This window comes from Hemibagrus wyckioides, linkage group LG12 (genome assembly GCF_019097595.1).
Source record: "Hemibagrus wyckioides isolate EC202008001 linkage group LG12, SWU_Hwy_1.0, whole genome shotgun sequence".
Taxonomy (NCBI): Eukaryota; Metazoa; Chordata; class Actinopteri; order Siluriformes; family Bagridae; genus Hemibagrus; species Hemibagrus wyckioides.
In genome coordinates this window covers 6,683,389-6,707,272 of record NC_080721.1, presented here as the reverse complement: position 1 = coordinate 6,707,272, position 23,884 = coordinate 6,683,389, and the positions used below count along the sequence as shown (strand labels likewise).

Sequence of the window (23,884 nt, the reverse complement as noted above, 5' to 3'; positions counted from 1 at the left end):
TCCACCAACTGATAACCGCTGTCACTATGGACCCAGTAATAGGAGCCTACAGGAGACTTCATAGTACAGAGACTTGGGACAATAAAATCGCTGTGTGTGTAAACGCAGCATATTATAAAGCGCTGCCAAGACCATGTCAATGCCAAGGCTGCAACAAGAAGACACTCATGCTGATGATAATTCACTGCTTTTTTTTTGGCTTAAACTGCGCACCTAATAAGAGACGTTAGGGGGCGCGCTCGGGTTTACAGCCCGGAAGTAACGTCATTGAAATCACTTTGCTACACAGCAGTATTTGAAGCCTTTTGTTGTACGATTCCGGCAGCCATTTTACGGAGTGGATTCACACGAGAGTGGTCTGTTTTTTTGTTAAAGAGCACTGATTCGCGAACAGAATCCTCTCTCTTTGTGTAGTAGCGTTTAGAGATCATCGGAGCGACTTTTTTTTTTAATTTTATTTAAGATTTAATTGCTAGTTAGCTATGTCTCGTGACCGTTTTAGGAATCGTGGAGGATTCCAGCAGCGAGGCCGCGGAGGCGTCGGAGGAATGCGGGGCGGCATGGGAAACCCAAATTTTCGAAATAATCCACAGCATCCGTTTCAGAACCGTGCCCCGCCGCCTGTTGGTGGTTTTAAGCCCAATCAAGGGAACCAAGTAAATCCAGGCACCCCGCAAAAACCGGAGGGACCTAATGTTCCACCGAAGCCCGAGATGAAGTCGCCTCCTCCTCCGCAGCAGCAGCAGCAGCAGCCGCCGCCACAACAACAGCCGCCGCCACAACAACAGCCGCCGCCGCAGCAGCAGCCGCAGCCTGATGCACAAAACAAAACACCGGCGCAACAAGTACAACCGCCTCCTGTTCAACAACCACCGGTCCAGTCACCTCCACCGAAGAACGTTAACCCCAGACCAGAACCCGCAGCACCACAGAATCAGCCCCGAAAAAATCTAAATCAGCAGAAGACTCCGGTCAGTGGAAATGGACAGAAGCCTCCTAGCAGTGAAGGCCAGGCGTCGCGTGCAGTTGATAACCCCGGATTGCAGGTCAGAAAAATGACACTTGTTGTTTTTGTGCATTATCTTGATTGTCTAATGCACGAAATGTTCAGGTCACTGGCCTTTTAGTACGTTTTGTGGCTCACAATTAACCGTTTTCGGCCATCAGCGGCCCTGTTACGCATTTACGCTGTTTGCGTAGCCATTTTGTTGAACTGAACAAAGGTGCTATAACCGAGCTAGCTAACGGTGCCGAATAACTGGCTAGCTAATTAGTAGCTCTAATAAGCAACAATAAAGATATATTTGTATATCTTAAAAAAAGCCTTATTGCGTTATTTCGAGTTAGCAATTGTTAACCTTTTCCATAGGGATATTTTCTTTCCCTTCCGTTATGCTAGTCAGCTAATATTAGCTGGTCTGCTATACGTATAATTTAGCTATCTGGCTGTAGATTATGATCATGTTTAGACCATTCGCTTGAATTGTGTAGTTGTAGTATTATTATTATTATTATTACCAAGGATTACACTTTATAATGCTGTTTTGCCGCTACGGACACGAGGAGGGCGCAGTGTTCCCTCCTTGTGTCATTTCAAGTGCACTCGTGTGTCCATTAGGAGCCATTTGGGACATGGCCCTGTTTACGCGGCCATTTTGTCGAGCTACACAAAGATGTTCGCCGAACTAGATAACGATGCTAAATAACCAGATAGCTAACGAGAGAGCGAATCGACACAGAGACGAGATATGTGTGTGTGTAATGATAACGTTTGTGTTGCCTGGATTGAATGATGTTTCATGGACATTAACGTGGCTATTTCGTCATATTCATTTCGTCCGTCCCCCCATGCTAGCTATTTTGTTGTACCGGTTGCTAACTGGCTAACAGCAATGGAGTTTTTTTTTTTTTAAACTAGTCATTCGTGTTTTAATGTACTAAGTACAACGAAAATATAACTTGACTATATTATTAGCCTTTTACAGTGTAATTTTCAAATTTTTGATTATTAGAAAAGACTCATTTTAAATGCTCTCTAGATTAACAGTCTAGAAACAGGGTGCTTTTAGTGAGCTGTGAATCTCATTTATTTCGGTTTCTCTCTCAAGTTTCAGTGGCTTTACTACATGATAGTCTTTTTAATACTTGAACAAAATGCTAATGTTGAAACTAACTTTCAGGAATTGAAGGCATCGCTCTCAATGCTGCGCAAACCCGGGGAGAAGTCCTACACTCAGCGGTGCCGCTTGTTCATCGGCAATTTGCCAAACGACATTACCGAGGACGAGTTCAAAAAACTGTTTTCCAAGTATGGAGAGCCCAGTGAAATCTTCATTAACCAAGGCAAAGGATTTGGCTTCATCAGGCTGGTGAGAGAGGACTCTTACACATTTGCCTTGAGCTTGTAATTCTTCCAGATCTTAAACAGCTTTGTTTTGTATTCGTCCCACTTTTGATTTCAGGAGTCACGTGCTTTAGCAGAGATCGCGAAGGCCGAATTGGATGATAAACCCATGAAAGGCAGACCACTCCGGGTTCGCTTTGCTACCCATTCCGCTGCATTGTCTGTACGTAATCTTTCCCCGTATGTCTCCAACGAGCTTCTCGAGGATGCTTTCTCGCAGTTCGGAGTGGTCGAAAGGGCGGTGGTTATTGTGGATGACCGCGGACGCTCTGTTGGAAAAGGCATCGTTGAGTTTGCTACCAAGCCGGCAGCTAGAAAAGCTCTTGACCGGTGCAATGATGGAGTCTTCCTACTCACTTCGTAAGATTTTTATTATTATTATTATTATTATATATTTTGGGTTTTAAGTTGCATGTGGAGTAGTATCGTTGAGGAGAATAGGACAATATGCAACACTAAACATGTCAACTGCCTTATGTAACTCAGTGATTTAAGCCAGTCACTTTGGTGGAAAACACACTGGTATTCTGCAGATGATGCTAAATTGATAGACCAGAGTTATTTTATTTTAACAAGACTGGCTGATTTCCACAAAGAAAGTTAATCACAATGCCTATCATAAGTTTACTCTGGACATATTTGCTTTTGGCAATCCTGCTTCATGTCTAGATGGTTTTGAAACATGTCTTTCAAAGCTATGTTATGTAATATCCCGATCTAGCAGATTTGTATACACACATACATGTACTGAATGAAAGGATCTGGCCCGGTGTGGTGTTGACAAGTAGACAGGAAAGTGTAAGGGCCTTGGAAGAATGTTTGACTATTTTTTTCTCTCCTTCCACTAGGTCACCTCGTCCAGTTGTTGTTGAGCTTTTGGAACAGTATGATGATGAAGATGGTCTGCCAGAGAAGCTTGCTCAGAAGAACCCAAATTATCAGAAGTGAGTTCTTTAAGACATCCCTCCCCTTTTTTAGTTAAAACTCATGTACAATCATGATCATACATTTCTAACATGCACAGTTGCTGTTTTGTTTCGGACGTTGAAAGACAGTGTGATTAGGATAAATGTTAATTGGGGAGTTTCTTTAGAATATATAGTGAACATAAACATATACAGGGGTTGGGCAATGAAACTGAAACACTGGCCAATATAGTGTTGGAGGTTTCATGGCTAAATTTGACCAGCTTGGTGGCCTAATTTAATTAGCAGAGCCAGCATTAAACTGGTGGTTTAATTAGCAGAGTAATAGCACAGTTTTGCTTTAAATATTGCAATGCACACAACATTATGGGTGACATATCAGAGTTCAAAAGAGGACACATTGTTGGTGCACGGTTCGCTGGCGCATCTGTGACCTAAGACAGCAAGTCTTTGTGATGTATCAAGAGCCACGGTATCCAGGCTAATGTCAGCATACCACCAAGAAGGACGAACCACATCCAACAGGAGTAACTGTGGACGCAAGAGGAAGCTGTCTGAAAGGGATGTCCGGGTGCTGACCCGGATTGTATCCAAAAAACATAAAACCACAGCTGCCCAACTCACTGTAGAATTAAGTGTGCACCTCAACACTCCTGTTTCCACCAAAACTGTCTGTTGGGAGCTCCACAGGGTCAATGTACATGGCCGGGCTGATATATCCAAACCTTTGGTCACTTGTGCCAATGCCAAATGTCGGTTTCAATGGTGCCTGCAGCGAAAATCTTGGGCTGTGGACAATGTGAAACATGTATTCTGAGTCCACCTTCACTGTCTTTCCCACATCCGGGAGAGTTACAGTGTGGAGAAGCCCCAAAGAAGCGTACCACCCAGAGTGAAGCATGGGGGTGGATCAGTGATGGTTTGGGCTGCAATATCATGGCATTCCCTAGGCCCAATACTTGTGCTAGATGGGCGCGTCACTGCCAAGGACTACCGAACCATTCTGGAGGACCCTGTGCACCCAATGGTTCAAACAGTGTATCCTGAAAGCAGTGCCGTGTATCAGGATGATAATGCACCAATACACACAGCAAGACTGGTGACAGAGTGGTTTGATGAACATGAAAGTGAAGTTGAACATCTCCCATGGCCTGCACAGTCACCAGATCTAAATATTATTGAGCCACTTTGGGGTGTTTTGGAGGAGCGAGTCAGTAAACGTTTTCCACCACCAGCATCATGTAGTGACCTGGCCACTATTCTGCAAGAAGAATGGCTCAAAATCCCTCTGGCCACTGTGCAGGACTTGTATCTGTCATTCCCAAGATGAATTGATGCTGTATTGGCCGCAAAAGGAGGCCCTACACCATACTAATGAATTATTGTGGTCTAAAACCAGGAGTTTCAGTTTCATTGTCCAAACACTGTGTTTTTACGTATTGTTTTTTTTTTTTTTTTCCAGAGAGAGAGAGCAGCCCCCACGTTTTGCCAGACCAGGAACCTTTGAGTTTGAATACTCACAACGATGGAAGTCTCTGGATGAGATGGAGAAACAGCAGAGGCAACAAGTGGAGAAAAATATCCGCGAGGCGCGCGAGAAACTGGAGGCAGAAATGGACGATGCCTACCATGAGCACCAAGCTAACTTGCTTCGGCAGGGCAAGTGTCTGTTCATCAGTGTGTTATATTGTTTGGTGTTATGAGTTGAAAGTAAATTTTGATGTTTTTCCCCCTCCTTCAGATCTTCTTAGGCGACAGGAGGAACTGCGACGCATGGAAGAGATGCACAATCAGGAAATGCAAAAACGCAAGGAGATGCAGCTTAGGTACAGATAATTACATTTTTATTTCTAGTATGAACTGTATAACCAAGGTGTACCAAATTGTGTGTTTGGAAATGCCCATGAAATAATTTCAAGAGACCATATATATATAATATATATATACACACACAAACACTTTATTTATTTTGGGTGCCAAGGACTGGTAAAAATGAATTTGACCTTTACTGTAGCCAGCACAATGGACCGTATCTGTTTGGCAGGCAAGAGGAGGAGCGCCGCAGACGGGAGGAGGAAATGATGCGGCAGAGAGACATTGAAGAACAGATGAGGCGTAAGCGTGAGGAGTCGTACAGAATGGGTGGTTTCATGGATAATGTAAGTCCATGTTTATCCATCAGTATGGATGCTGTGGCGTTCCCTTTTTTTTTTTTTTTTTTTTTTTGTATCTTGATGTTTTACCAATTATTACAAAAATCTCTAATCTATACAATTTTTTTTCATCAGAGGGAAAGGGAGATGAGGATGGGTTCTGGAGGTCTTGGATTGGCAGGTGAATATAGTTTTCATGTTTTTGTGGTAATGCGCTTTGAACAGTGAAGGCTTGTGCTGCTTTTTCTATACATGTAAGCTGTATTTAAGACAATTATATTTTGCTGAGTCAATTTCTTTTTGTCTTTTTCTTAGATATGCCTTTTGGCGCCAACAACCAGAAGTTCCCATTGGCCAGAATGAACTTTGATGGTCACCAGGGACTCGGTGGACCAGTGGCAGGGGGCATGGTGCCCAACGAAATGGTAATGTATCCTGTGGTGGAAGTGTGTGAATGGCAATGTGGTGCGTGTGACCGTTCCTACAATGTTAATTTTATTTTACTCGACAGAGTGGTTTGCACTTCTACCACTAAACGCTTTGGGAAAATTCATTCAGTAACCTGATGATTTTTGGTGGCTGATGTTTGAGAGTTTGGCTAAAAATATTCAGCCACCATGCTCAGCTTTCCCATGATATTTCTGAGTTACTTGGAAAGTCTATCTGTACTAAAGCCCAAAAACCAGTGGACTTTGAATTTGCTCACTGCATTTGCTTGTAAGTCCTGTCTGGCGTGATGAAGGCAGGCATGTTTTGTGTTGAATCAGTGAATTTTTTTTTTTTGCAACAACTTGTAACACCTGGACTCTTGTTGGGAAACTTTTGGACTAATCATGTATTCTAGTTTGCGAGCCAATTTTGATATGGGCAATACTCCAATATGGAGTGGATCAACTGGCACTTTTGTAGCTTTGTAGTAAACATTTGAAGGGTTTTAGTGCGGATGGACTTGGAAGCAAGTACCTTTTTAATGTATTTTCTAACCCATACATTAACAAACAAGAAGGCTGAGCTTTTGGATGAGCTGATGGTGGCCAAATAGTGTACTGGCTAGGTTGGTCAGCATGCCCTTTGTGAAAATGAGTGGTTTAGCAGGGGCCCCGGCATTAAAAAAAGACCTAGTATTTAACTTGTAACTAGTTGAACATGCAGATCTGTTCGTTCAGTAAGAAAGTTGTTGGTGTGACTGTTTTAGTTAACAGATTAGTAGTTTATTTAGTGTAGTATGGTGGCAGTAGCTCAGAATTGTTTTTCCCCCTTCCTCTTTCACCAGGGATGCAACAGGTTGCAATCTCATTAGAGCCTGTAGTAGCTCAGTTTGCATTTACACAGTCTATTGTGCAAATGCGATTATCAGGTTTTCGTTTGCTTATTGTGGTGTTCCTGATACCTTCACACAATAGCGCTTTTTCATCGGGCAGTGCAGCTCAGTTAATTAAATGACTCTATCTTCCCCTCATCATTTCCAGCGCCTTGTGATTTATACCGTAAGCAAATACCTGTGCTCAGTTGTTACCAATTCTGTGGTCTGTGGGGGTTTGTGTGTGTGTAGCATATTTATAATATTCTTAAATGAATATTTGCACCGCTGTATACTCGCAAAGAATATACTCTTGCGTAGTATTTTACCGACCGAGTTTGTCCACCTCAATCTAGATAGATCTGAATGCTTGGTCTTTAAGTATTTTCCATGAATTGCTCACCCACACTGAAATATAAATATATATATATATATATATATATATATATATATATATATATATATATATATATATATATATATATATATATATATATATATCTCTCCTTATACTGCACATGCGTGAAAAGATCTACTTTCTTGTCTTTTTTTTTAAATGGTCAAAGAGGTGCAGTTTCAGAGAACTTGATTTTTTCAGACTAAAAGTTGATTAATATTTTACTGATCATGGGGTCACCACCCCATAACCTCCAGAAAAATCCCTGTCGTCACGGGTAGGTCTGAGTTCAGATGAGCCGCATTGTTCGATGGAGAAATGCTATGTATGTGAACACCCACACAGTTCATAAAATCTAATCAAGGACCTCTACAGTGGCTGTAAATTAGTAACACATGTACAGTAATGAAATTATCGCTCACAATCATGTTGTTGAAACCTGAGATACCTGATCTTTTACACCTTGACGGAGTAAACATTGTGAATTTTATTAGCAGAGTGAACGATGTAGGCCGAGTTTCAACAGCCATCTACACCCAAACATGAACAGGAAATGCAGGATCTAAAGTGTTTTGCTGGCATTTTTTTCACTTTGTTAGTATAATGGTATTGAAGTGAAGAAGTGTTTTATACAATTCCAAGCGAAGTGCTAATGATTGTAGCTGGGATTGGTACGTTTGCTGCTGAACTACTGATCTGTGATTGCTGTAAGAGCACTGGTAATAATGATTATATAAGAGGTTCAAGACTGTGTCCCTGTACCATTTTATACCTGAATTGCTTCTTTTTGTTAAGTTATTGGACACAATACCATTTTTGCTCCTTCATAGCCCATTTGCTTTCAGAGGTTTAAGTTGTTTCCTGATTTTGAGCTCAATGACATGCTACAATCTGTGACCTTAAGTTACTGACTGATTAAAGTTTGCAGCCAAGTACCTGTTAAGGTATGCACAGAAAATGTTTTCCCCTTTATATGCGATGTTCCAGATTTCTTAAATGTGAAGTGATTGTTTGAATCAACTTCAAGAAGTAAAGTGACCATAGCGAGTCTGCTAATTCCCAGTTTATACATTTTTTTGATTCGCTGCCTTTGTAAAAAAAGTAGTGAACTACTCCATTTTCAGAGTAAGCCGTTGGATTTTTGGTGTACAGGATTCCAGGCAGCTTTTAAATTGATTAAAGTGAGTTCTACATGTCTGCCTGCCCAAAAGGAAAAACTGTGTCCATTCCAGGATTTGTGTGCTTTCATTATAACTGGGATTCGCTGCTACTCTTATGGGTATAATCAAACATTTAGCATTTAGGACACAGCACTCAAATGATTTATTTCAAAGAACACGTTTTTATCTTGCTTTCTTTTATCCGTCAGATTTTGTTAAGTTTGTGATTTTGCACAGTGTATATTTGTATGTTGTCCTGTTGTCCTATTCGGTTACAAATAACACATTTCTGGCATGTTAGTAAGTTTTCAAAATTTCAATCATCTGAAAATTTTGCCCCAAGTTATCAAAGTAGCTCTAATCTCTATGCTTAACTACAAATCTGTTGGAAGCAACCAGTTCAGGAGCTTTAGCCCAAATGATATGAATTCCAATCAGTTTTTCAGTTTAGAGCCAACTTAACTTTGAGCATCCATTTGCCATAAGTGGTTTAAAATAATTGGGCTTTTTTAAAAGAGGCCCTGGAAACTTAATCCAATTAAAGGTGCTCATCCATTAACATATGGAAAAATGGCCTTGTAGGGTTAACTTATGGCCTTGTAGATTGTGTGATCTGATTTATGGAATGCTCAAATACCAAATAATTAAAAGGAAATAAATTGATACTGTAGCTTAAATAGTTTATAAATAACTAATGGGCTAATAACCTGATTTGTACCTATATAAAGATATAATTACATCCAGCTGATCCAGTTAAATCTAGATCTAGCTACATGATGCAAAGATAATGTACAGGTCCTCTTCTTAACATAAGGGATCTGGAATAAAGTTTAGGCTAGATGCATCTCTCAAAGAAACGAGCCGTTAAAATGACATTAACCTTTTCCTAACTAGTTCAAGTGGTAGCTATTATTCCACTCTTGACTTCTTTTATGGTAGGATCTTGCTAACAAATACATTACCCTCTTTTCCTTTTCCTATGTTACCCGTGGCACCCGTGGATCTGCGTGTTGGAACGGTTTCGTCGAATGTTTCCCTTGGACCCCACTTTATTATGCTTGGCTCAAAATATGAACTCATGGAACTTATGCCAATGTTGCACTTTATTCCTGTCACGGATGCGCAATCAAAACCGCAATTTCTCCACCAATTTCCCTACCTCATATGAAAACGCATCACTGTAGCACAATGAGCGTTTCCCTCAAGGTGGCCCTGCAGGTCCGAGGGGCATGGGTCCTGGCAATTCAGGATTTGGCAGAGTCCGTGAGGAATTCGAAGGACCTGCCAAGAAGCCACGCTTCTGATCTGGCACTTTTATATAGCAGAGCTTGTTTCTGGATTCCCAGTGTTTCTGGGGTCTTAATGTATTTAAGTTTAAGTTTAAAATATTCCCTTGGAATTTTAGCCTGAAGATCCAACTTTTTTTTTTTGTTGTTTTTGTGGCAAAAAAATTTTTTTTTAAGTAATTTGTCTGTTCAAATTTAGATGAAAGTAGTGAAGCTGTTAAGCAAGTGAAGTCCTCTTGCTCAGCACATCCTATTGTATCCTCCTTTTCTACGTATATTATCATGCAATGTTACTTGTTATGCTGGTTTACTCTTGTAAGATGTTCTGCTATTTCTATGGTTATGTACTGTGCCATTCAACATTTTGAGATAATCCATGTAATTTGCAATAAAGAGTCATTTGGTTGTTCAAACCCCATTTCAACATTTTAGCGCAGTGTTTGACTCCTAAAAATTCACTCGGGCCCCTATGAGAGATCTGATTCATGAAATATTTGGGGTTTGTTTTTTGTTCAGTTTGAGTTCAGTTCATTCAAACTTGAGCTAGAACTATGTCACATTGATTAATAAATGCAGGAGTGGACAAATCATAAATGTTAGCTAGCCCACCTGGCAAGTTAAAGACCCAAAGTCCCATTTTTAGTTGCTTGAAAAGCTAACAAGGCTTAAGTGATGTACCTTTTGAGCATATGACTTAGCACTCACAGATATTAGCCAGCATTGTGTGTGTATGCTGTGGTGGTCAGTCTACACATCACTTGTAAATGATATTTGAATCTGGCTAATGCAGATGGGTAAATTGGCTACACTGAATTGTCCCTAGTGTGTTGGCATGTTGGTGCCTTGCGAAAGTCCTTTCGGGTGGCAGATGTTTGTAGTGCAGCAGGTGGTACGAATCAGAATGAGGATTTAGTTCAGTAGTTGCACGATCATTCAGTGGTTGTCCAACTTTGCAACGCTGTAGCCTACATGCTAAAAGAAAACTTGTTTTGCCAGTAAACAAGTCAGTTAGGAGGTTTTTTTTTTTAATGCCTGTTGAGTTTGTCAGGCAAATAAAATTACCCATGCAAAAAACTTGCTTGTCCAGGGTATCTGGGCCAATGATTTGTCCACCCCTGAAGTGCATACTAATGATAGAGATAACTTGGAGATGTGTGGTGTGAAATGGACGCTTAAAGTACTTTAGTGTTTCAGTATCTTGGCATTCATTAAATTTGATGCTCATAGTAATTGGCCAAATGTATTTAATGTAAAGTTGCAGTAGGTAAGTTTGTTAAAATCAAGTTCCGTGGTTATCCTGCTTTCCAATAAATTTTTCTTAAATTTTCTTTCATGAAAATGTTATTTAGCTTAGTCCTATATATGATCCTGAGCCTAAAGAGATCAAGGACATATTGTAACTACCTGCACAAACCTTCCTGAATTTTATGGCATGGTTAATAAAGTAACAAGGTTATGCATGCTAACCATGTTGGGGTTTCTAGCATCCTTTATAAAATAATCCATTGCTTTTCACATAGTGAGGATGTAATTCAGGATCTTGCATGGCTGAGCAGGGTTTGCTCAGACCTATTTAGTGTAGAATTTGGCTAATATTGCAGAAGCTGTGGAGTAATCAGCCCTCATTATTTACAGTGCTGCCTGAACATTGTAGGACTCCACTGTGAGAACAGTCGTTTTTAATGGATTCTTGGCTCTTATTTGTTTCTGCAAGGGAAAGGAAGTCCTCAAATTCCTATCAGACATCCTAGAGTTTGAGTTATTAGCCCAAGTATGTATTAATGCGAATTAGGTATAATCCTGATCATGAGGTGGTTTACTTGTATGACTGGAGGTAAATACATACATAAAAATGTCTTGTGTTTTGTTGGTCCTCTGTATATTTTCTCCCTTAACAGGTGACTGTCCAAAGTTGTGTGCACCGGAACTTTGATTAATCCTCCATTAGTGAGGGTTTTAGTGCAGTACTGTCTTGTCTATGCAATTAAAATATATTTAGGTGGATGTCTTTGAGTCTTTAAGTTTTGCCGAATCTACAAAAGAGATCTGAGCTTCTTTCCCCTACTAGCTGTAGCAAGTGTGAAAACGTACATGGATTACTTCATCACTGTGAAACAAGTGCCTTTAAAATCTGGAGCTGTTTCTCTTGGCCAGCTCTGATGGCATAAAAACAGTGACTAAAAGCTAAAGAAATAACTTTTCAGAACTCAAACATGTTGCTACATCTCACAACAAGGGACAAAAGGCCTAGTGTAGGAGGCACCAGACCTCCCGCAACATCTACCATTGTATCGTCTCATCCGCAAAGTGGGTTCCTCCTTCAACAAGAAACCCCAGTGCTGTATTAATTTTGTTTATATCAACCGATGTGGCAGACACTAATATGAGCAGATAAATGGTGAACAAAATTTCAGCAGTAGGTTTGGACTCTCATCAGTAACCAAAAGCCTTAACCTGCAAGCCTCCACTGCTTTGAAGTATTGAGTGTGCATTTACTGAACAATATATACATCTCTCACTGAAGTGTCACCCTACATGGATTCACTTACTGACCTGCCACCAAGGCATAATGTGTCTAAAAACACAGTGTGGTGTGTGAATGCATTCAGTGATATTCATCATTGTGTGTGTGGTGTCTATGGTTAGAAATCCGTGCACCACAGTTTGAGGGACTCATCTACAGCAGTGATGTCGGCATACCTGAATGGACAAATATAGGGTTTTGCATTATATCTTTTCAGTTATTTGTGTGTGCTAATGTACATAAGTGGTGTAACTTTTCAGCCTACTAGTTCTGGAAGTGCAACCTAACAAACTAAGCCCTGTAGTGGAAAGAGACTTCACTGAAGTGGGTTGCTTCCTACCAAAGCTTGAGGCATGTGCTTGCTATAAGCAAAGAAAACTGTCAAGGAGTAACAAGGATTGACATCATGTTTTGGCTGCTGAGAAGCAACTCTGTAGCATGATGCTGCCACCACCATGCTTTACTGTAGAGATGGTGCCAACCAAAGCAATACCCCTGCCTCATCAAACCAGAGAATCTTTTCCCCTCATAACCTATGCTTTTTATTCCGGAGTGTCTTCCATCTAGTTACTCTGTCCTAAACACAAGATTGAGAGAGAGCTGTCTTTCTGCCAGGTTCTCCCCTCTCTGCAGAGGACTCCTGAAACACTCCCTTTGTAGTCCCTTTTTTAAGATTAGCTGGATGGTCAGCACGAGTTCTAGTGGTTCCTAACTGTGTGCAATTCACAGTAATGGAGTTCACTGTGCTCATGGCTAGAAATGTTTCCAGAGCCTTGCCCAGATCTGTCACAACACAATTTTATTTTGGAGATTTTTATTTTTTTTATTTTTTTAAGTTTGGCATACTACGAGAAATTGTGAAGCCTCGCAGACACCGGTTTGGGCCTTCCTAAATCATATCCAGTTAATTACATTTGCCACAGATGGACTCCAGGCAAGTTCTACAGACATCTCAAGATGAACAAAGCAAACACGATGGAACTGAGGTCAGTTTGGAGCGTCTTAGCCAAGGCACTGAACACTTGTCTAAATGAGAAATTTTTTAATAAATTTGCAATAAAATTCTATAAATATTTTGCTTTGTGATTATGGGTTATTGTGTGTAGGTTAATGGCCAAAAAGTGAGTAAACAATTTTAAAATTAAAATTTATAAATACAATGAAGTACAAAAGTTGAATAAGTCTGAATTACTTAATTCACTGACTCACTGTACACACTCAATGGGAGTGTACTGAAGGTATTTCTAAATATTTTTGGATGATCTTAAGCAGAGCGAATGAAGTTTGGCAATTTGTTGCGCTAGGATATTATGATTTATGAGTTTTCTATAAAATTAATATAGCTCCAGAGTTGTGTTGCATGCTCTAGTTTGAACAAAAAGGTTCAATTGATAGTACTATATCCACTGCATTATACACAACACCTTTATTTTGAAAGTCTGGCTGTTGAACCTGAGGGAAAACTCATAGTTTTCTGACTCGTGGTTTAATGTTTACTGTGTATAACTCTTGTCTATAAGCCAAGTCACTTGTTTCAGTAAGCAGACCTTTCAAACTGTAGTCCCTTAAAACGGTGTTTACTAAAGCTCAACAGATATTTTGCAGGTTTTTCATCTAGTATTCTAGCTCTGAATGGCTTCTACGTTTACTCAGCATTTTCAGGATCATGGTGGAATCACATGGAGGTTCAGTTGGAACTGACAGGTCTGGCACCACACAAATAACACTCACATTTTAGTTGTTATACTTTTCACATACTTGTCATGGAAAATTTTATTTAGGTGGAAAATATTTTATGATTATCGGTGCAAGGACGCAGGTTATGGAATTCCTCAAAACACACTGAAGAGCATTTAGTTTAACTAGAAGTTAAACTTTTCCAAATAGTTAAATTAATAAGTGAAAACCTAAGTCATGATTGTTTTCACAAATCCATTTCTGCCACGCCTTAAAAACGAAAAGTAACTGAAGCTGAAACCCCTCATTTATTTCTGTGTGAACTTGCAGAACATTTGCCATATACAAGTAGAAATGTAGTAGCAAACCAATTACCTGTTATATTTTACTACATTAGTACCATTAAAAAAAAAAAAACCCTGAAATTTAAAGAATTTGTACTAATTCTAGTGAACATGCTAGTGCCATCAAGAGGGAAAAAAATGTAAGACTGCAGTAAAGATGAAGCCCAACAGTAATGTAATAAACATTTCCTTACTAGACTTGCTTTTGTGAAAAGAAAATTCAACTACGACAATTTAGCCCATTATAGGTTTGTTGTAATGTTTTTTTTCTGTTTTTATCGTCTTTTTTAAAATTAAAGGTAGTAATTTTTGCTCAAATTAAAGCCTGTAAAAATCTGATTTAAATAAAGACTTAAAAAGATTTTAATACATTTGTTGTCTCCAGTAGCTATACAATCTAGAGTATCTGGAAATTGGATATAAATGTTTTGAAGAAAATTGGTGCTGCTGATCCTTACTGCAACATTTGGTGCTACCACTTAATAAATGAAAATGTTTGTCACATGTAAAAAAAAAAAAAAAAAAAATTTGTCTAATGTTAGTGTTGTATCTGCTGCCTTTGGGGATAACAGAACGACTTGTATTAGATATTTTAAATAATCCATGTAGAATTTAGACACTCCATAAAATGGTTGCCTTGCTGTGTTTTAATGCATGGCTTTATTGAATAAAATCTTTAGCGGCACCAGGAGTGTCCAACCAGATTGGAGTATGCGGTCAATAATGCAGCCCTCCCTACCCACGGCTACTCACGGTCTACGCAGACCAATAGATTAGAAACAACAAAAAAGTTATTAGTACTGATCTTTCTTAGTTGGTGTAGGTTAATGCCATTAGCCCAACACTTGTACATACATTTATACACTAGTGGAGACCAGGTTGGACTTTTGAGCACCCTGTAACACCCTAGAGCGAGTTAGTGTTGAGTGTAAACCTGGTTCTTTTCTCAGTGAGCATTGAACAAGAATTTAGCATAGTTCCATTAAAGAGCAGTTCCAGTGGACTTTCTCCTTTTGTGTTCATTGTTTGCAACTAGCCATTGAGCACCTTGATGTAATAACCAAGTCAGGAAAACGTAAGGCAATGTGTTGGAAATGTGTAAAGATTTATTTTGGTCACTTTGGTACTTGTTGAAGTGTGAATAAAGCCTTTTACCCTACTTAGAGGCAAAAGGTCAGATTTGCTAGCTGCCTTTGCGATTTTTGCCCTTTTTCACACTCTTTCCAATAAAAAGGTAGTTTAAAAATCTTAATTGGTAAACTTCCCATGACTGCTATATAATTACAGAGTTTGAGATTTAGTATATTGTCATCAGCCTTCTATAAAAGCCCCTTTGCATAAAGTACATGTAGTCATGGATTTCAAGAAACAAGCAATGATTCCTTTTTTCCTATCCTTTTCATGAAAGTCACTGGAGTTGCTCTTTAAAGCTTGCAGAAAACGCTCAGATTGCTAATCCATAAACTTCAGTAGCCAAAATCAGCTTTGCTCCAATTCATGGATGGTTAAATGTAAATACTGAAAACCTTGAATAATCATGATGCAGTTCTATTTGAAGTCCAATTAGGTGCTGTTTGTGCAGCTGGATTAAACAGCATGGAGGTGAGAACTCTGTTCTTCACCCGTAATGCCATTATTCAATATCTGATGAAAAGCAAACTCTTTCTGTCGGCGTCCACACTTGCCATTTCCAGTTCTTTGTGAGGAGAGCTTGTCTCTGTGTGTGTAACGTGTATGGCATGGATGGTGGTGCTGTAGCTAAGCAGTAGCAGCCAGTGTCCAGCTTGCCCTGCTCCACAGTTGACACTCCAGCAGTTGGTTACAATGACACAAGATGAGTAGTTCTTCAGATCAGTGGACAGTTGAGCCTGGACTTGTTTGCATCGAGAGGTTTGCTTGCGTATCATCCGAAAAGGTAAGTCCTCATGTCTTTTGTTCAATGACGATGAAAACCACAGGGCTGCTTCACCTCCCTGATTCACCTCGCATGCTGAATTTATTGGGGTTCTGGCATCACACTTCTAAAAATGGATTCACAGTGCAGATTTTTGTTGTGGACTCGATGTGTGTAACAAGTTGTGGTGTTATCTGTTCTCTGAACTTCTGTGAAATGCCTTAGAGTAAGCAACTGACGGGGATGGGATGGTGTATGGGGGGGGGCACTTTCTTCAAGGACGTAGTATTGTTGCATTGATATACCATGGCATATTTGTGTGGACGTGGGCAGGGGTGGGCTTGACATTGAAGAAAATCCAAGATTTAGGCTCTTATCAGTGTTTCAAAGTGTATACTTCTTTTGCCAGATCCTTGACTTGAAGGCATCACTGTACATTTTAAACATTCCAATGAATTTCCTCTGTGACATGGGTCTCAGTCTGAGTTTAGGAATCCTAATGAAGTGGAAATATAATGAAACCTGAACTTTGAATTCACTTGCAATAATATACTTTACCCCCATAATTCAGAACAAAAGACATTTCACAAAGGGGAAAGGGCACAGGGGACGTAAGAGGCATGTGGTTCTAAGTTTCACTTTTTTAAACAAAAAAGGATCCGTTAATACTGGACAATTTGCTTGGTGCACATTCTTGATGTAGGGGTGGAGGTTAATAGTAAGAGTCCTACATAGATCACTGCTCAAAACAGCATAGTGGAATATTCATCGATCTTAAATTTGGCATGTATGCAGCATAAACTGTTTAGAGTAGTGGTGGTTACCTCAGATCAATGGATTACACAGTTCACTATTCAACGTTTAATATATAGACTGTAATTGATCAGGATATTGCAACAGGAATCGGAGGTCTCACAGTCTAGAAAAGATCTTCGATGGCAACAGAATTCCTTGAATGGTCCAGTACCTGGAATATCTTTATTATTGGAAGACCTCTTCCAAGGTACAAACCTTGGGGCTTTGTATGTGTACTGATTTTTAAAAAACAAATTCACCATTTTTTTTTTTTCTTCTCGTTCTCCCCCAGATAGCCTTTAACAATGTCTTTGACAAAACACTGACATAATTCTCATGGCTGGAACAGAAACTGGATGTGTGATTACATGTTTAACACCAGATACGTTACACAAGTGAGATGCTTGGTAGGTTTGTATTGTTGCTCATGAAACGCAAAAATAAATAAATAAATAATCATATCGTCTGTTAGTCCAGAATCACATCATTCTTTAATCATTCTATCGTAATAGCTAAACACACTTTGAACCTTTTTGGATTTTGAGTTTTTGTGTGGATTTTTGCTATTCCACAAGTACTTGACACGGTTGCATTTCCCACACCACTTGACTTGGCATCACTATTCACTGTTCTTTTTTCCTGCTTGGCCTCCCTCTCTAGGTCCACTATGATCTTTCTTGTGCAAGTTCCCCCTCATTGAATTAACCCACAACTGAAGTATTACATGTGAACATTTTACTCTACGCATCCAGATGCATGGTGTGTCAATACATACTCTGTGAAGACTACGGTGTTCTTGAAGCGTTCTGATCTAGCAGTTTGGCAGATTTTGTTGTCCAGGGAGGTGTGTGTCTGTTTATCTGCACTGTGATCCATCATCTCATTCTCCCATCCTCGGGCTATATATTGCCTTCGCTTAACCCATTAGGGAGTGTGATGCCAGAACTGCCCTGTTTGCTTAACGGCTGCCTGTGGAAAGGCAGAGCATAACCTCACACCTCAGGATCTACACTTCCAGAAACCCAGCACTGTGTAAAAGGTGATGTCTGTTTAGATAACTCATAATGTGGTTTATAATGGACTATACATCAAGCATCAACTTCACACTTAGTCTCACTCAATTTATCAGCAAGATTTGAGCATCTTGTTGTTTTTTTTGTTTCCTTCCCCATGTGTCCTCAAGCAACACACATTAGACCTTCAAAATGTCTGTCTCAACATATAACTTGTCTGTACAAAAACGTCCCCATTTTGTTGTTACACCTTTGGGCTAGGTAGTTCACTTTATTCTTTAGAAACGATTCATTGTATATAAATACTTATCCTAAAACTAAATATCAGTCTATTAAAATATACTAGGGCTGAGACCTTCTCATTTTTGTGTAGTTGATCATAGTCCTATATAATTTAGAATTTGTTTTAGTTTGCCTTGACAGAGAGGGTCATCGAAATAAATTGATTCGTCGTAATAGATGATTCACAGTTCTAATTTTATAGTAATTTCTAGGATATGGATTTTCTGTACTTCTATACCAATTTTAAGCGTTTGTTTTAAACGTGATTACACCCAATACGATGCGGCTTAATTTTCTATTGTGTTCACACCGTTTGCGATTTCTTTCTATATTGTTCCTCGTCTACGCTCTGCTTCAATTGTCGGTCAGTCAGTAATAACAGTTTACATGTATTGATATTCATAAGAAATGCTGATGACCATGCCGAATGGCGCTGTTTAAATAACTTCAAGAGCTATCTCGATTAAAATAAATATCCAGCTCAAGCTTTTACAATTTTTTCGATGTGTGTTTCTATATTAAGTAAAATTTGCCAAACAGCAAGATGAAATTTAGTTTGTCTAAATTTATAGCAGGGGAAAAAAAGTTTACCAAGAATTTCAATTATAATATAATAAGGACCAATATTATTAAATTAGCATTTAGTGTGATTATTCAGTAGAGAGACAAGAAAAAGTTCGCTTGGCCAATGTCGTAATGTAATATTTTGGACATACTTCCCTGTACTAGTTAACGTTATCCAATAAATAAAGAGTGGCCGTGATTTTTAACCTGTGTAAGCAGCCCTAAATAATTTGAAATGAACAAAGCACAGTAAATGTCTCTGCCATATTCCTTAATTCTATAATACTTTTTAGATTTCCTGTCTTCTGGGACTTTTGGTATGTTTGGATAATGCTGCATATATTCCCATAATCTGTATAAACTCATTCATCAGTAGTAGTACTCCTAGTCTAGTGTTAGTTTAGCTTCATAATGAAATGTGAAGGCCATGTCCACTCACTGTCTCTCTCACTGCAGGGGCCTCGGGCATCTGACGGAGGCTGAGCTCCACACCTCCAGAAATAAGGTTAATTAAGTCACACTTGAATGTAAAAGTACATGTGGCAGACATACCTTGAGTACTAAAAAGAGTCTTTTCTCCTTTTCTGTTTTAGGTCATTGGTTAAGTGTAATCTATGATCCACTACATGTTAAGACCTTTATGAACAGTGCTATCTATGGAGTACGAGCAGCAGACCAGCTGATCTTCACATCGCAGTACTACTAGTGAGTGGCATTTTAGGGAGAAATGGACCTTAAAGTGTTTGCTGTGAAGTTAACACTTGTTTTTGTTTTCTGGTTCTTAGGGAGCTTGACCAAATGGACCGGACAGTGGGAAGTTATCGAGTTCAGCACATGGATTCGTCGGTTCATTCATCTGGGTGTCACGTGTGCTCCTTTTGAATAATCTGAATAGCAAAACTTAAGTTCCAGTACAGAGACTGACCTGTGTATCCTATATCCCTGGAGTGTTGTCTTCAGACAGGGTGTGTGTTTCACTCGGTTTATCACTGTCGCATCTTATTGGCTTGTTGTTAATAGCAGCTCTGATTCAGGGCGGACGTCTGCAAGCTGATCACGCACAACAGAAGTGGCTGTGAATGGATCCGTGTTTCTGTCTGGCCAACATTGTACGCCATCAATGAATAATAAAATGTTTGTTTACCATTCGTTGTCCTACAGTGCATTTCATTAGATCCACTTTCTTTTTGAGAGTTTTATATGTACATTTTTTTCAGTTTTCTAATTGAAGGGTTAGAAGAAACAAATAAAGCTCTTAAGGAGAGGAAGTTGCTTAAGTGTCCTCAGTTAGCATGTGATAAATTCTTGTAAATGTAAAAGTCTTGAGGTGGTTTTGGTGTGTAATTAAAATTAAAATCCATTTGTTTTTCTTACAAGAACCCCCTGTAAGAGAGACACAATGTACAGATGTACAATTTTGCCCCTTTGAATATCACTTAAATTGTATTGATTGATTGTGCAATAAATTCTGTCTATTAGACAGATTTTAAGTAGAAGAAGAATTTATTAAAAGCTTTCTAATGGCTGGATCAGGAAGCGGCAATAGACTATTAGGGGAGGGAGAGAGAGAGAAATCACCCAAGGCACATCTTTGAATTTGCAAGCTTGAAACTGCCAGAAATCTCATCCTATAAAACGACTGAATCACTGTATAATCATAATTATGTGCAGTTTGGCTCTTGGGTGTCTTTAAACTATTTAATTATGCCCGTGATATCTGGCCTCTCCAAATGCTTGTAAGCGGACCCTGCGGAAGTGGGGGAGAAAAAGAGAATTGGGTAGCATGTGGCCAATGGGCCTACTCTTTGCATCTTTAATGCCCATTCATCATTCATGAACTTGTTTCGACACAGGCACCCCCAGGTGCATGTGCCCATTCACTGTGTTAGTGACTGGTCTGCAGACATGAGTGGTACTAAGCCTAGTCCTTACATGGGCTGGAATACTGCAGAGCGTAGACAGCACCAAAAGATACAGAAGGGTCTTGCTTTGACACGGATGTACCTACTTTCCAGCTCTGTGCTTCCTGCAACACCTTCAACTGGGCCTAGAATATGGGAATCTTTAAAACTTCCATCACTCACCAATATGGCACATCGAAGGACACCAGGGTAAGCTGATATCTAGAATCTTAGTTTAAAGTAATAATACATTTTAAAAATTAGCAGTTGAGTCATGGGGAAAGTTCTGTCCTGGTGATATTTTAGGCATTTACAATGTAAAACCTATGGCCAGAATGAGTGACTTAAATTAAAATACCATGTTATTTGAAATATGTGGAAGAGAAATCTAGTTTTTAAGCTACAATCTAAACCATAACTACTTTAAAAAAGGGAAATTTTTCAAATAAATTATGCATACTTTATGTACCGGCTAAAAAATATTTGTGTGGATCTTCATAGCATGGACCTAGACCTTCCAATGAAGGCACAAAGTGATATATGATGCAGTAATTGCAATATATATATAATCAGTCTTCAGAGCTATGTGCTTGTGACTACAGGATACAGCCCCTAGTCCAGTTCTGGCAAAAGACTCCTGTCATCTGTTCAGTTCTATTATCAGTTTTTTGGTAAAACACAACAGGACTCTGTGGCATGTGTTGCCCCAGCAAGTTGCCACCAATGAGCTGAGTACGACTAACATGGATTATCCATGCTGTGCAGCTCACCGATCATTTCTGAGCCTGGTACGGTAGCCAGGTCTTTAAACAAACAACGAGGCTAGGCTTATTCTTGCTGGTTGGGGTTTCTCTCAGTGTTATTTGTTTTGATATTTTTTAAAACTCCAGAACAAGTAATATGCAGATTTGGGGCTACGGCTGGATTTTGTCCTCCACATAACAAACCCCTAGATACACACACTGTGATTAAGCAGAGCCAGGCTGGTAAAAATTTGTGCTCATGCAGCCAGGGTCTGAATCCCATGGAAGCCAAGAGAGAGGCACCAGCCATGTGCTTACTGCCTCAGTATTGATTATCGTAAAGATGCAGTGCCTGGTTTGGACATCCCCTGTGCTGATGGTGATGCCAGCACAGCATGCCTGGATGGCAGATTTGTGCCTGGATTTAGAGTCAGTTAAAAATACCCACACCTGGCACAGATTGATAAGACAGCAATCTCAAAGAATATGGGCATATGAATGTTACAGCTGAAATCAGGTTTCTGTGCAGGCAGTGAGTGCTTCCACACCAGGCTTGGCAAACCATGGCTGTATCCAAATGTCCTTACCACCCTATTACTCAGTAGGTGAGAAATCCTCGGATGACTTACAGCTTTGGACGAGAATCTGCAGTATGGAAATAATGGGTACTGCAACCAGGCAACAGAATTGAACACCTCTCACATGTTAACAGACTGAAACACAGCTCAAGTACAACACACAATAGACATATCAGGTCATTTACATTAAAAAAAAAATCAGAGATGGAGAAGTAATTATGATTTCATCCTTTTCTTTCTAGAAAACTGAGCAAAGGTTGTTCTATTATCCCAAGCCATGACTTTATATTTACATTTTAAACTTAAACCCAAAATAACTTCCCCATAATCATGTGCACTTAAAGCATGTTAATCAGCTGATTGTAAATTTACAAGTATAGCTTCTGTCCATTTTTCGCACGCATCCATGAATGATGAGTGACAGATATGCATGTATCATAAAAAACAAAGACTTTACATATTGAATTACGTTATTGCTGAATTACAATAAAGGAATTAAATAATTATTATTAATATTATGTACAGAAACCTTTTATATACTAAGCTATTATTGTTCCATTTGACAGGTTTCAGTATTTTATGTGTTCTCTGCTCTTTTCATTCTCTTTTGAATGTTTGCAGAATCACTGAACCATCATTGTCCATCCCGAGTCCACAGTGTGAGATGCTACCTTACAAATTCTGCCCTACTTCTCAAAAACGCACCTCGTCACTTCCTTGTGAAAGCAGATCCCCGCTGGCCTGCAGACCGGTATATACACATTTTTCTCTTCCACTACGACCTCTTCCCAGGCTCCACCATGTCGCTAACCCAGCACGTAGCCTTAACGTCAGCCAGTGTGGCCTTCGACCTTTGGTGAAACAGCAACAGTTGCCTGGATGCCAGGTGGAGAATTTATCCATTAAAGGGATACCATGTTTCAGCAGAGCTTCATCCACTAAGGGCCCAAAGCAACTGCATGTGTACTTACCAACTGAGGGCACTGTAGAGGAAGATGACAAGGACAGTGAGTCTATTGATGAGGGTTTCATGGATGAAGTGGATCACAAAGCTGTCTTTAAGCTGCAAGAAGGAGAAAGAAAGACACCTACATAATCCCAATCTTTAATATTGTTAAAAGCAGATTTGGTTGTTTTTTTCTCATAATATTTATTACAATCATTTTTCATAAATGGAAGTGAACCGAGCCTTAATTATCATAGAAATAAGACTGTGAACTGTAAGGATGTTTATCTATATTGTTGTATTCTTGTAAATATATCTATTTGTTTTATAATCATAAATCAGAAGACTAAGCTTCTGGATGTAAGTCTGAAATAAAATGATTTATTCAAAGGTTTCTGTAATATTCATAAGTATAAAATAATGGGATATATACATTTTTGTCAGTCATTTTAAAGCATAATATTATCAGGGAACAACAAACCACATGTAGACAGAATAGTAGTCTGTAATTGTATTACTATAATAATAATAGGGACATTTTTGCTTCCCTTTGTACATAAACACTATAGTTCTATTCATGGTAGCTATTTACAGACAAGTCCATATACACTATACTGGCAAAAGTTTTGGGACACCCGTCCATATCATTGAATTCAGGTGTTGTTTTTTCCAGGGTTGGGCTCGGCCCCTTAGTTCCAGTAAAAGAAACTCTTAATGCTTCAGCATACCAATACTGCTCTGCACAGAGAACTGACCTCAACCTTATAGAACACCTTTTGTATGAATTAGAGTTGGAGACTGTGAGACATCTGATTTAACATCCACATTAATTTAATACAGAGTTGGCCCGTTCTTCGCAGCTATAACAGCTTCAACTCTTCTGGGAAGGCTTTCCACAAGATTTAGAAGTGTATTTATGGGAATTTTTGACCATTCCTCTAGAAGCGCATTTGTGAGGTCAGGCACTGATGCAGGACAAGAAGGTCTGGCTCACAGT

The 23,884-nt window shown here is 39.3% G+C and overlaps 1 protein-coding gene across 3 annotated transcripts; it reads left to right on the top strand.

Moving 5' to 3' along the window:
* Positions 1-299: 299 nt before the first annotated feature.
* Positions 300-19,865, top strand: sfpq (splicing factor proline/glutamine-rich). Of its 3 annotated transcripts, none has more exons than XM_058404676.1 (12): positions 300-1,046; positions 2,181-2,369; positions 2,463-2,764; positions 3,253-3,348; positions 4,793-4,989; positions 5,072-5,156; positions 5,345-5,489; positions 5,619-5,664; positions 5,799-5,908; positions 19,176-19,224; positions 19,313-19,424; positions 19,505-19,865. In XM_058404676.1, the coding sequence occupies exons 1-10, from the start codon at positions 483-485 to the stop codon at positions 19,200-19,202; spliced, it is 1,761 nt and encodes a 586-aa protein (XP_058260659.1). In that variant the 5' UTR covers positions 300-482; the 3' UTR covers positions 19,203-19,224; positions 19,313-19,424; positions 19,505-19,865. The 3 variants fall into 3 exon arrangements, with proteins under 3 accessions (XP_058260659.1, XP_058260657.1, XP_058260658.1); XM_058404674.1 differs by having other exon boundaries at positions 9,525-19,224; XM_058404675.1 differs by having other exon boundaries at positions 301-1,046; positions 5,375-5,489; positions 9,525-19,224.
* Positions 19,866-23,884: the final 4,019 nt, after the last annotated feature.